General features: G+C 52.8%; 2 protein-coding genes across 6 annotated transcripts; one reads left to right on the top strand and one right to left on the bottom strand.

Annotated features, from left to right (window-relative positions):
* Window positions 1-76: 76 nt before the first annotated feature.
* On the bottom strand, window positions 77-6,414 carry KBTBD4 (kelch repeat and BTB domain containing 4). 5 transcript variants are annotated; one of them, XM_002709100.5, is made up of 4 exons: window positions 6,259-6,414; window positions 4,759-5,376; window positions 2,143-2,249; window positions 77-1,674 (listed from the first exon to the last, which is right to left on the bottom strand). In XM_002709100.5, exons 1-4 carry the CDS (start codon window positions 6,275-6,277, stop codon window positions 814-816), a joined length of 1,605 nt encoding a protein of 534 aa, XP_002709146.1. In that variant the 5' UTR covers window positions 6,278-6,414; the 3' UTR covers window positions 77-813. The 5 variants fall into 5 exon arrangements, with proteins under 5 accessions (XP_002709146.1, XP_002709145.1, XP_069926536.1 ...); XM_002709099.5 differs by having other exon boundaries at window positions 6,179-6,350; XM_070070435.1 differs by having other exon boundaries at window positions 4,759-5,438; window positions 6,259-6,298.
* On the top strand, window positions 6,332-11,653 carry NDUFS3 (NADH:ubiquinone oxidoreductase core subunit S3). Its single transcript, XM_002709101.5, has 7 exons — window positions 6,332-6,488; window positions 6,600-6,665; window positions 7,639-7,736; window positions 7,895-8,044; window positions 9,890-10,015; window positions 10,147-10,266; window positions 11,404-11,653. Exons 1-7 carry the CDS (start codon window positions 6,425-6,427, stop codon window positions 11,569-11,571), a joined length of 792 nt encoding a protein of 263 aa, XP_002709147.2. The 5' UTR covers window positions 6,332-6,424; the 3' UTR covers window positions 11,572-11,653.
* Window positions 11,654-11,669: the final 16 nt, after the last annotated feature.

Raw genomic sequence — 11,669 nt, 5'->3', positions numbered from 1 at the left:
AGGCAGGGATGCTGTGGACCTATGTAGTTAGTTCCTCTTAGTCAGCCACCCCTTCAGAATTCAACAGACAGACATCTCCCTTCAAAAATTGTTTATTTATATGAACAGTTCCTAGCTCCTGATTTAGCATAGAGCTTTTAAAAGAGCAGAGACTTTATATATTTGAGTTTGAAAACGTTTCTGCTATTAACCAGAAATAACCCTTTCTACTTTCTGGCTCATCCCTTGGAGTACGCCAAAAATAAAGCCAAAGTTACATTTGTTGACAGCTGAGAAGACAACAGAAGGAACATCCTGAATTCGAGAGTTGACTTTTGCTGGTGAAGTACATCTTCAGCTTAGTCTCCCACCAAAGCCTGACGGAAAACTCTAAACCTAATTTTTTTGTGGAAAAATTATCAAATAGCCATTTCACAGGATATAGAAAAAAGCAGGATAGGGCAGCTTTTCTTGTGCCCTGGGTTCAGGGGCACTTCTATTTAACATTGACCGGGTAAAGAGACAAGGCTGTGCCTCAGGTCTGAGAAGAGGCTTGCTCCAAGCAATCTGCAGTGAGACCCAGGACGACCAGGGGATGACGGAGCACAGACTGGCCACCCTGCGGTTCCAGCAGCCAGCCGAGCAGCAGCAGTTGACAAGGCCCCAGACAACACGTCCATGGGTTCAGGGAAGGGCTGAGGTGCTACCTTTCTAATACATGCCCGCAAATAACATTACTCTGAGTGGGGGCTCAGGGGACTTCGAGTTCGGATGGGGTGGTGCTAGAAAAGGGGAGAGCGAAGCAGTCAGCAGCTCCCCCCACCCCCACACAGCCTAGGCCAACACAAACTGCAGATTAGTAAGCAGCACCTTGATGCCTCTCGTGACAGTCACAGCGGAAGTAGCAGGGTCAAGCTTGTAGGTGTTGGCATCCCCCTTTTTATACCGGTCCCGGAAGACATAGATGCTCCCGTTGCAGCTGGCAATCTTCCAGAGGGATGGGACAGAGCTCCAGGCCTCGGGGAGGCAGAGCCGGGTGAAGCTGTCTAGCAGAGGGTTGTAGCATACCAGGGAGTCCCCTTCAGCCACAATGAACACCAGATCCTTATGCACAGCTGCGTGCATGCGGCCTGCAAAGGGAAGCACATAGGGCTTCACGTGGCATTTGTCTGTCTCTGTGTCAAAGCACTGGATGAGACGGGAAGGTTTGGTGAAGAAGTCCAGGTCGTTCTCCTCCCCACCTAGTAAGTAGATGATCCCGTTGAGGTTGGCACCAGCAGCCCCGGACACAGCCACCTCTAGCTGGGTTGTCTCTGTCCACACATTGTCACCCACCCGGTAATAGATGACTGCGTTGGAGAGCGTGTCCTGCAGTGTCTTGCCACCCAAGGAGTATATGGCATCCTTCCCAGGCACAGACACCAGCGTGTGCTGCAGCCGGTCCCGGGGCAAAGGTGCACACCACTCCCAGTCGACGGTGGCATTGTTGCACTTCCACATGCGGCGCGGGATGGACCCTCCCACCACGTACAGGTCTCCACCATGCTTGCAGGCTGCAGTGATCTGGTGGCACAAGCTGTTTTGGCCACTTACACTGATGGAGTCATCTTCGGCACAGTGCAAGGACACAGCCAGGGAGTGGGTACGAGATGACTCTTTTCCAATCAGGTAAATGTGCACATTCTCCCCAATTTCCTGTGAGCGAAAGTAAACCATCAGTGAAGTTACGGTGAACTTGAGTGAAGATCAAGTTCAGCTGAGGAGCAAATCCTTCAGGTCCTGAACCTCACATCTGTGTCTTGCTCCAACCCACGCCCCTGCAGTTACTATGTGTCACCCTCACTCCATGAATCACTCTTTTTTTTGGCATTTTATGCTGGGGCAGAGACTGGGGCTCATCCTTGCAGCTTGTTAGAAATTATCATAAGCTGGTGCTTCAGACACAGGGTTTAGAATTAACTCCAGGATGGAAAGTGGTTCTCTCAAGGAGCTTTGATACTCACAGACTGGTAGCTTTTAGGCTCACAAACACATCCTCTTCCCCAGCTCATAACACGTTCAAGCCAGAGATGACTTATTCAAAAGCCACCGAAGAGGCCAGACCAACTGATGGCTGCAATCCATGGAGATCATGGCTTACCATCCTTAAGCAATCCACCTTACCTTCAAGCTGGTCCTCAGTGACTCTGCCAAAGCCTCTCTTTCCTCTTTATTAAAATTGATCCAGGCCTCTATTGCCTCTGTTGGGTTCTGGGAACATGGAACTCCATCTGTGAGAGCCAGGGAAAAGGCATGGTCAATGACAGTCTGACAGGGAAACTTAGAGCAAGGAGCTCTAAATATGCATACCACTTTTTTGACTACCACTGTATGTACACACACACACACATATATATGGGAGACTAACTTAAAATTGCTTTAACATTTTTTTACTTTAAATTTTTTTAAAATTAACTTTTTTTTAGATTTTTATTTTATTTGAAAGTCAGTTACACAGATAGAGAAGGAGAGGCAGAGAGAGAGCGGTCTTCCATCTGCTGGTTCACTCCCTAATTGGCTGCATTGGCCAGAACTGCGCTGATCTGAAGGCAGGAGCCAGGAGCTTCTTCCAGGTCTCCCACGGGTGTGCAGGGGCCCAAGGGCTTGGGCCATTTTCTACTGCTTTCCCAGGCCACAGCAGAGAGCTGGATGGGAAGTGGAGCAGCCGGGACACAAACTGGCGCCCATATGGGATGCTGGCACTGCAGGTGAGGCTTTACCCGCTATGCCACAGTGCCTGCCCCTAAATTTTTTTAAAACAGGTTTATTTATTTGAAAGGAAGAGTAACAGAGAAAGAGGGAGAAACAGAAAGAGACCTTCTATCTGCTGGTTTACTCCCCAAATGACCACAACAGCAGGAGCTGGGCCAGGCCAAAGCCAGGAGCCTGGAACTCCCTGCTTTCCCAAGTACATTACCAGGGAGGTGGATCAGAAGAAAGTCAGCCAGGACTAGAACAGATACTCCAATATGCGATGCTGGTGTCATATGCAGTGGCTCAACCTGCTGTGCTACAATGCTAGCTCCTTAATTTTTTAATTTTTTTATTTTTTAATTTTTTCTTACAGGCAGAGTGGACAGTGAGAGAGACAGAGAGAAAGGTCTTCCTTTTTGCCATTGGTTCACCCTCCAATGGCCGCCAAGGCCGGCACACCGCGCTGATCCGAAGGCAGGAGCCAGGTGCTTCTCTTGGTCTCCCATGGGGTGCAGGGCCCAAGCACTTGGGCCATCCTCCACTGCATTCCCGGGCCATAGCAGAGAGCTGGCCTGGAAGAGGGGCAACCAGGACAGAATCCGGCGCCCTGGCCGGGACTAGAACCTGGTGTGCCGGCGCCGCCAGGCGGAGGATTAGCCTATTGAGCCGCAGTGCCGGCCCCCTTATTTTATTTTTTAAAAGCTTTATTCATTTATTTTAAGGACAGAGAGAGAGACCAAAAAAAAAAAAAAAAAGAGAGAGAGAGGTTTTTCCATCTGCTGGTTTATTTCCCAAATGCCTGCCAATATCCAGGCTGGATGAGGAACTCCACCCAGATCTCCCACATGGGTGGCAGGAACCCAAATATTTGGGCCATCATCTGATGTGCCTCTCAAATGCTGGGTTGGAAATACAGGTGGGATTCGAACCAGGTACTCCAAGATGAGATGTGGGCATCCCAGCAGCAGCTTAACCAGCAGCACAAGACCCACCCCTGCCCCATTTCTGAGCTCAGAATGATGATACAGTGGTGCCAGCACTGTGGTACAGTGGATTAAGCCACCACTTGTGACACTGGCTTCTCACATGAGCACTGGTTCGAGTCCTGGCTGCTCTACTTCCAAAGCAGCTCTCTGCTAATGCACCTGGGAAAGTAGCAGCAGATGGCCCGAGTACTTGGGCCCCTGCTACCTATATTAGAGAGCTGGGTGGAGTTCCAAGCTCCCTGGCTTTGGCCTGGCCCAGCCCTGGCTTTGCAAACATTTGGGGAGTGAACAAGCACATGGAAGGTCTTGCTGTCCTCTCTCTCTCCAACTCTGCCTTTCAAATAAATACATGTCGGTTTTGTTGTTTAATGATGACACGGTATGCTCCCATTTGCCAAGGAAGCAACCCATCAGGCTGCAGAGCTCACACTTAAAGCAGAGTTATATCTTACTTGTAGGGTATGATCGTTAACTAAAGTTGGTCTGTCACTAGTAAAGCTTTTTTTTTTTTTAAGATGTATTTATTTATTTGAAAGGCAGAGTGACAGAGAGGAAAAACAGAAAGAGAGCTTCCATCTACTGGTTCACTCCCCCAAACAGCTGCAACAGCCAAGTCGGAGCAAGGCCAATGCCAGGAGCCAGGAACTCCATCCTGGCCTCCCACATGGGTGGCAGAGACCCAAGTACATGGGCCGACTAGTAAAGTGTCTTACTTTAGATATCCTACCTCATCAGCTTACTGAACTAATGGGCCCATAGATCTATGTGCAATACAGGATAGATGAGAACAGTTGGTCACAGAAGAAATCAGCTCCTCACTACTGTTTGTGGGTCAAGTGCTGCTGCTTTTATTTTCCTGGCTTCCTCTTATATAAGGCACTCTGTCTGCAACAGCAGCTACCCTCAATCTCTGCTCAAGTCCTCCCAGGAGATATCTAAATTCCTACCAGGAATAATAATGTCAACTAATACCGAGAAGCTGCGGGGTTTCTTTTTCCTGAATTTAAACACACACTGAACACCACAGCCAAGAAGCTGGGTGGCCCTTGCCTACACTTACCAGAGATAATATCAGTGAGCAGATGGTGGGGCAAGTGGAGAAATTCGTCTGTGCTCTGCAGCTGGGCCAGGTGGGTCTTGGCACAGTGCTTGGCTGCAGTGTAGAGCTCGGGATCGCTGTGCCGGTCGGCCAGCCACATCACCTGAAGGCAGTTTCCCACTTGTACCGTGCGGGCCAAGAACCGAGAACATTCCTCAAAGAGAGACGTCAGCTGATACATGTCTGACACCTCATAGATTTCCTGCAGCTCATCAGCTCGAAGTTTCACAGTCCCGTGGTAGATATAATCAACCAGGAGCTGGAACACAGACTCGCTGACATCCTGCAGCACGATCACCCGGTTGTGGGCCTCCTTCAGGTTGGAAGTAAACATAGACCGGAAGAAGCAGCTCTGAGCTGAAAGGACCAGCCGGTGGAGCTGAAACTCCCGGCCTTCCACGGAAATGGTGACATCAGCAAAGAGCTCCTCCTCCAGACACAGTTTCATGATGCCCTGAGCCACACGACCCGAGTGTGACCGGTCTTTGAAAGTGTAGTTCACAAAGTAGTTCTCATCCATGGACGCTCCGGGCTCCTCTGGTGATTCCATGGTAGCCAGCTTCTCTCTCTGCCAGCTGTCTGCAAAGCAATACCACCCCGGGTAACTTGGGGGAATTCACAGCCACAGTCTGTGAATCCAACTCTCCAAATGAGGCAGGGAGAAGGGAAAGGTGAGGGCAAAGTGGGTCCACACTGGCCTCAGTCCTGGCCCTGCGGATGATGCCCCTGACCCTCTCCTGCATCCAAAGCCAGGTTCTCTCTCCTGCGAAGGCATCCCTCCCCCAGTGAAATCAACCAAAGCTCCAACTCTGGGGGCTTCCTTGAGAAAATACGTAATATTCCTTTCATAATGTTAACAAAAGACAGGATTTAGGACCACACATAAAAGCTGGTGACCTTAAAAGCCTTACTAAGCAACCAACTCGAGCATAAAACTAGGGATCCTCGGGCAGCAGAACTACACAAAACAAGATCTACGTCCTTGTGGCCAAGTCACCTCTTGCCCTATGCATGGGGCCCAGACCCTCCAGTTTGAGGCTTGGCCCGGGACAGCCGTCAGCCCCACTCCTGCTGTTCTGAGCTTCTCCCCCACCCACTTCCCGGCCTGCCCTAATGACTTCCCAAGGCTCCGTCCCGGAACTCGAGACAGAGCCCAGCCGCCCCCAGCCCGGGGCACTAGGAGGTCCATCACCCAGTGCAGGGTCCCCACTCCACCTGGTGTCGCCAGGGAAACGGTCGCCAGGGAAACGGTTCTTCCCCCTCAGTCCCGCCTGCCCTCGTCAAAAGCTTAGGCTGGAGAGCGGGGGAGGGGTGTGGAACGTAGAACCCAGAACGCCCGCTCCTTCCCTCCCTTCACCCCCCAGGTCTTCGGCGTCCTCACCTTCTCTCCAGCCTCTGTCACACTGAGCTAAGGCTACGTCCACCTCACGGCTTTCCCACCTGTCCGTCGCGTTTTCTCACCTGCCTTCCCTCCTTTCATCCCGGTGCCCGGAATCCGGAACCCCTGCTTCCGGCCTCGAGTCCGCCCGGAAGAAGATCTGCTGCACACTTCCGCTTCCGGTCCGTGCCCTTGGGGCTCCGTGTCCTGCGAACCTTCCCTGGGCTAGTTGGTGGACATCCGGGCAACATGGCGGCAGTGGCGGCTAGGGGCTGGTGGCGCGGTCTCGTGAGGGCCGCCACGCTGGCCAGGGGTGAGCAGGGGGCAATCGGCTGAGGCCGGGTTTAAGAGGAGGGGCGCGCCCGGCGCGCTGAGCTCCTCACGCCTCACCCCGCGCGTCTGTGCCTTTTATCTGCCTGTGCAGGGACCGGGCGACCCTCGGTGCTGTTGCTGCCGGTGAGGAAGGAGAGCGCCGCGGCCGACACGCGCCGTGAGTATGTGCGGGCAGCGCTCTTCTCCGTCCCGCCGACGGGGACTGCTCACCGGGGTCCTTGCCTAGGGTGCCCTTCACCGCGTGCCCCTGGCGGATGCCTTCCTGTCCTTGGAAACCTGACTGCAGAAGCCAGCCGCGTCCGTGCTCTTAGACCCTTCTGTTACTGCCTGATTGTCCTTTGGCCACCTCCGTGACCCTGTTTCTCTGACTGAACTGCCAGCTCTTATGAAAGAGCAGGAAACCTAACTTCTGGGTCTGAGCCGTGGGATGCTAGCAGCTCCCGGTGTTTCCTCTGTGTCAGAGCTCCTCACTCGGCTTTTTAGTGAATGATCTTCTGTAGTCTTCATGTCATTTTTAGGATGTAGCTAGTAACTCCCCACACTGCAGACCCGGAGAGTGAAATTGCCCGGGTCACAGGCCTAGTGAGTGACAGAGCGGGCCCACCCAGCACTCTGCAGCTTGTCAGTGATTTAGGTCATTGCAGGGAGATCCTGTGTTGCAGTCAACATGATAAGCAGGCTGGGAGCTGGCAGACCTGGCATCCCCTCCTTTCTGGGTCTCCTTTGTCTCATACAAACAAAACAAACCCTGACCATTTCAAGAAATCATCTCTGAGGGCTCTTCAGCCCTAAAGTTCTTAGCTTGAGAACCTGGGATAAGGAGATACGGAAAAGCAAAAGTGTTGGTTCCTGTCCTCAGCTCCTGGTCTAGCAGGGGAGCTGAGATTGCGCCCTATGTCAGAGAGCTGTGGGCGTTCTGAAAGATGCCAACATCGCAGTTGCAGTGCTGAGTCCTGTGGACTGTGGTTGAGATGTTATTTCCCCACGTTCTCATGGCTTCCAGTCCCACCTTTCTCGAGGGTCTCCAGGGATCTCTGCTGGGACATGACGCCCCTTAGAAGCCCGAGAGACTGTGGAAGGCCGGCTGCGGCTCCCTCCGTTCCTTTGTTGACTGTCTCTTTTCTTTCCAGCCACTGTCAGACCACGGAATGACGTGGCCCACAAGCAACTCTCAGCTTTCGGGGAATACGTGGCTGAAATCCTGCCCAAGTATGTCCAGCACGTTCAGGTAATGCTGCTGTTGTGTGGGTCGGAGTACGGAAAAGCAGCAGCCTCGGTTCAAAGAACCAAAGCTCCCCAGACTTGGGCTGCTTTCTTGGCAGTAACTGGGTGACGGCAGCTGAAGTTAGCAGCTCCCTCGGTAAGTGTTTGTTCCATCGTCTGCAGGTGTCCTGCTTCAATGAGTTGGAGATCTGTATTCATCCTGATGGCGTCATCCCAGTGCTGACCTTCCTCAGGGATCACACCAATGCGCAGTTCAAATCCCTGGCTGACTTGACAGCAGTGGACATCCCAACCCGGCAGAACCGTTTTGAGGTCAGTCGGCAGATTTGAGAAGGCAGGAAAGGGAACAGAACGGCTTCATGGTGACAGCTACGTAAAGGAAGCGTAGCCCCCCTAGTTTCAGTTCTGGCCCCGTAGAACTCGGCATAAGCCAGGCTTCGGAATCAGGTGGTGTGGATTCTGGCTGTGCCTGTAACAGGTGTGATCTGGACGTCGGGTGTGATCTTCCTGAGCTTTGGCTGCCTCATCTGCAAACTAAATACAGAAAGTTGTGCCCCTCTTGCAGGGTGGCTGTGAGGACTGAATGATAGTGTAGGTAGATTGTTGGCACACAGCGAGTTCTCAGTATGTTCAGCTGTTAGGATTGTACTGACCATCTGCTGTTTGCCAGACCCTTGGAGCAGGAGAGAAATAACGGGGCTGGGAGTCGTCACAACAGATAAGCTGCCACTGGCCCCCTGGCATCCCGGATCAGTGTGTCTGGATCTGAGTCCTGGCTCTGCTCTCCATTCTGTCTTCCGGCCAGTGTGCACCCTGGGAGTCCTGAGGCACTTGGGTCCCTGCCATTTACGTAGGAAGCACCGGAAACCCAGGTTGAGTTCCTGACCCTGGCTGCGCAGGCATTTGAGCAGAGAACAAGTGATGGCAGAGATCCTTCTGTCTTTTTTTTTTAAATAATAAAATTGTAAGCGTAACATCTGTCCTTTAGGAGTCCCCACACTCTAATGAGGATAGAAGGCACAAACAGCCTATCGTAGATATATATCCAACACATGGGATGTTAGAAAGGTGCTTTAAGAACATAGGAGTGGGGGCTGGGTCCACTTTTTTTTTTTTTTTTAAGATTTATTTAATTTAAAGAGTTACTGCAAGAGAAAGAGATCTTCCATCCGTTGGTTCACTCCCCAGGGTGACATGAACTGGCACCCATATGTGATGCCAGTGTTGCAGGTGGCAGCCTTACCTGCTGTGCCACAATGCCGGCACCCCAAACTACTCCACTTCTGATTCAGCTCCCTGCTGCTGTACCTGGAAAAGCAGTGGAGTGGGTGCCGGTTCGAATCCTGGCTGTTCCACTTCTGATCCAGCTCTCTGCTGTGGCCTGGGAAAGCAGTGGAAGATGGCCCAAGTGCTTGGGACTCCGTACCCACATGGGAGACCCAGAGGAAGCTCCTGGCTCTGGATTGACACAACTCCAACCTTTGCGGCCATTTGGGGAGTGAACCAGCAGATGGAAGACCTCTCTCCCTCCCTCTACTTCTGCTTCTCTGTAACTCTTCCTTTCAAATAAATAAACATTAAAAAAAAAAAAAAAAAAAGAAAAGAAAAGCAGTGGAAGATGGCCCAAATGCCTGGAGTCCTGCTATCCACGTGGCAGACCCCGATGGAGTTCCCGGCTCCTGGTTTCAGGCCCGGCCCAGCCCCAGTCGTATTAGGACTGAACCAGGGGATGGAAGATCTCTTTCTCTATAACTTCCTTTCAAATAAGTAAATCTTAAAAAAAAAAAAAAGCAGACAGGCACTTAGTCCTCTCTGGGAGGCTTCTTTGAAGAGAATATGTTGACTCTCAACAGAAGAGCAGGAGACTGGCAGTTAGCCTAGTGAGGGCTGGGGTGGTGCAGGCTGGGGCTCTCCAGGAGGGGACAGCACGAGCAGGTGGCCATGCTGACACGCTGCACTGCAGCCGCCTGCGCCTTCGGGAGTAGCTGTGAGCTGACAGGCATCATGAAATTCTGCACTTCAGAACAGAACGCGGGGTCACAGCGGCCGTCTAACCTGCCCTGTAGCCTCACAACTGATGCCGGCACCAAGAAACCCTCAGCCTAGCCCCTCCCCCTGTGGCCCAGTTGCTCCTCCGCTTCCCTGTGTTCTCCCTAGATTGTCTACAACCTGCTGTCCCTGCGCTTCAACACTCGGATCCGGGTGAAGACCTATACAGATGAGCTGACGCCCGTGGATTCCGCTGTCCCCGTGCACAAGGCAGCCAACTGGTATGAGAGGGAGGTGAGTTCCTGCCCACGGGGGACCCTAACACTGGCCCTGCGTTGTGGGATTGATTGACATTGCAGGATGCAGGTTGGCACGGCTGCTGTTGGCCCTGATGGACTCGTTGGCTGGGGGCCTCTCTTTTCCAGATCTGGGATATGTTTGGGGTCTTCTTTGCCAACCATCCTGACCTGAGAAGGATCCTGACAGATTATGGCTTCGAGGGCCATCCTTTCCGGAAAGACTTCCCGCTGTCTGGCTACGTTGAGGTAGGAGCCTTGGAACTGGGGCTGCAGCCTTAGGGACCCACGCACGGGGCACCTGAAGGACTCTGGGCACGGGGAACGGGGCCTGTGGATTGTGGTGGTCTTACATGGGCTCAGGATTCTAACGCTAACTTCAGTGTTGCAGTCGAAGGCGTAATGTGGTTAGGATTGAGTGTTCTCATCTCTAACACATGACCCATCGTGCACTTCACTCAGAGATCGATAACTCTCTTAGCCAGTAGATCTTAAACATGAAATGATACTTGTGATGCCTTGCATATTGTGAACGCCCAGCTGGTTAGTGGTGATTGTTTTAGTGATCAAGGCAGCCTCCAGGACAGTCTGTCCTTAGACCTGAAACTAGAGGATTACGTCACCGTGCTCTGGATCCGTGGGACAGGGAAGATGCTAAGTGTGCAGCCCTAAGAATGGCCGTGGAGGCAGGACCACCAGCCTGATCCTGCGGGTCGTCTGTGAGCAGGAGGACAGTCTGTCTTACACGTGCACATGTGAACTTTACGGCGAGGTCGCTGTTTCAGTGTTGGGCCGTGAGGCGCTCGCGTGCCCTGCTCCGTCAGTGCCCACACACTGCTGTTTTCTTGGTGCTCTGCACGTACTCGTGTCTCTCAAGCTACTTCTGGGCAGGGCGACTTTGTTCTCTTCTGCCTTTTACTTCCCCCTGCTGTCTCCTTTTCCTGGTTCACTTCTTCACCCCAGTACACCTGAGAGTGCTTACTTATCCAGCTGGTCCCCCAGGAACAAGAACGACCATGCCAGATACCCTGCTTCAGAGCTGCCAGTGAAACGCCAAGGCCACTGGGCCTCCAGTTGCGTGTCTGCCAGTTTAGGTTTCCTGTGTGCAGCCACCAGTGCCCTAGCCCAGGTGCAGGCTTACCATCACCTGTGGGCGTGTGGACGGCTGAGCAGGGTCTGCTCAGAGTGCGTGTGGAGGCAGGTGCGGGCAGGGAACAGCCTGCTGGGATGTGAGCTGATGGCTGACACAGATGTGGGTGGAGACTTAGTGACGGAGCCTGGGAAGAGGCTGGGACAGGACTGAAGGACAGAGGATGGGGCTGGGAGACTTGCCCGTGGCCTTGCAAAAGCAGGCCTTGGTGCTCAAGCCTGCGCTCTGTTCCCTAGTTGCGCTACGACGATGAGGTGAAGCGGGTGGTGGCTGAGCCGGTGGAGTTGGCCCAAGAATTCCGCAAGTTCGACCTGAACAGCCCCTGGGAGGCTTTCCCTGCCTATCGCCAGCCTCCTGAGAGTCTGAAGCTTGAAGCCGGAGACAAGAAGCCTGAAGCCAAGTAGCCCAGGGACGGCATGAGGATCCCAGGAAGCACTTGTCTACAATTGCGTGTCCTTGTAAATAAATTCCTACTTAGACTCACTACTTCCCGTATTACGTT

The sequence above is a fragment of the Oryctolagus cuniculus genome, chromosome 1 (genome assembly GCF_964237555.1).
Source record: "Oryctolagus cuniculus chromosome 1, mOryCun1.1, whole genome shotgun sequence".
Classification (NCBI taxonomy): domain Eukaryota; kingdom Metazoa; phylum Chordata; class Mammalia; order Lagomorpha; family Leporidae; genus Oryctolagus; species Oryctolagus cuniculus.
This window is presented reverse-complemented; position numbering and strand designations above follow the sequence as displayed.

Bases quoted from the DNA above. Each gene is read 5' to 3' on its own strand.
- KBTBD4 (XM_002709100.5), bottom strand. The intron at 2,250-4,758 runs GTAAGTGTAGGC...TGGCTCTCACAG, and splicing joins GCTCACTGATATTATCTCTG to ATGGAGTTCCATGTTCCCAG. The intron at 1,675-2,142 runs GTAAGGTGGATT...TTTCGCTCACAG, and splicing joins CACTGAGGACCAGCTTGAAG to GAAATTGGGGAGAATGTGCA.
- NDUFS3 (XM_002709101.5), top strand. From the start codon at position 6,425: ATGGCGGCAGTGGCGGCTAGGGGCTGGTGGCGCGGTCTCGTGAGGGCC. The intron at 8,045-9,889 runs GTCAGTCGGCAG...TGTTCTCCCTAG, and splicing joins CCCGGCAGAACCGTTTTGAG to ATTGTCTACAACCTGCTGTC. The intron at 10,016-10,146 runs GTGAGTTCCTGC...TCTCTTTTCCAG, and splicing joins CCAACTGGTATGAGAGGGAG to ATCTGGGATATGTTTGGGGT.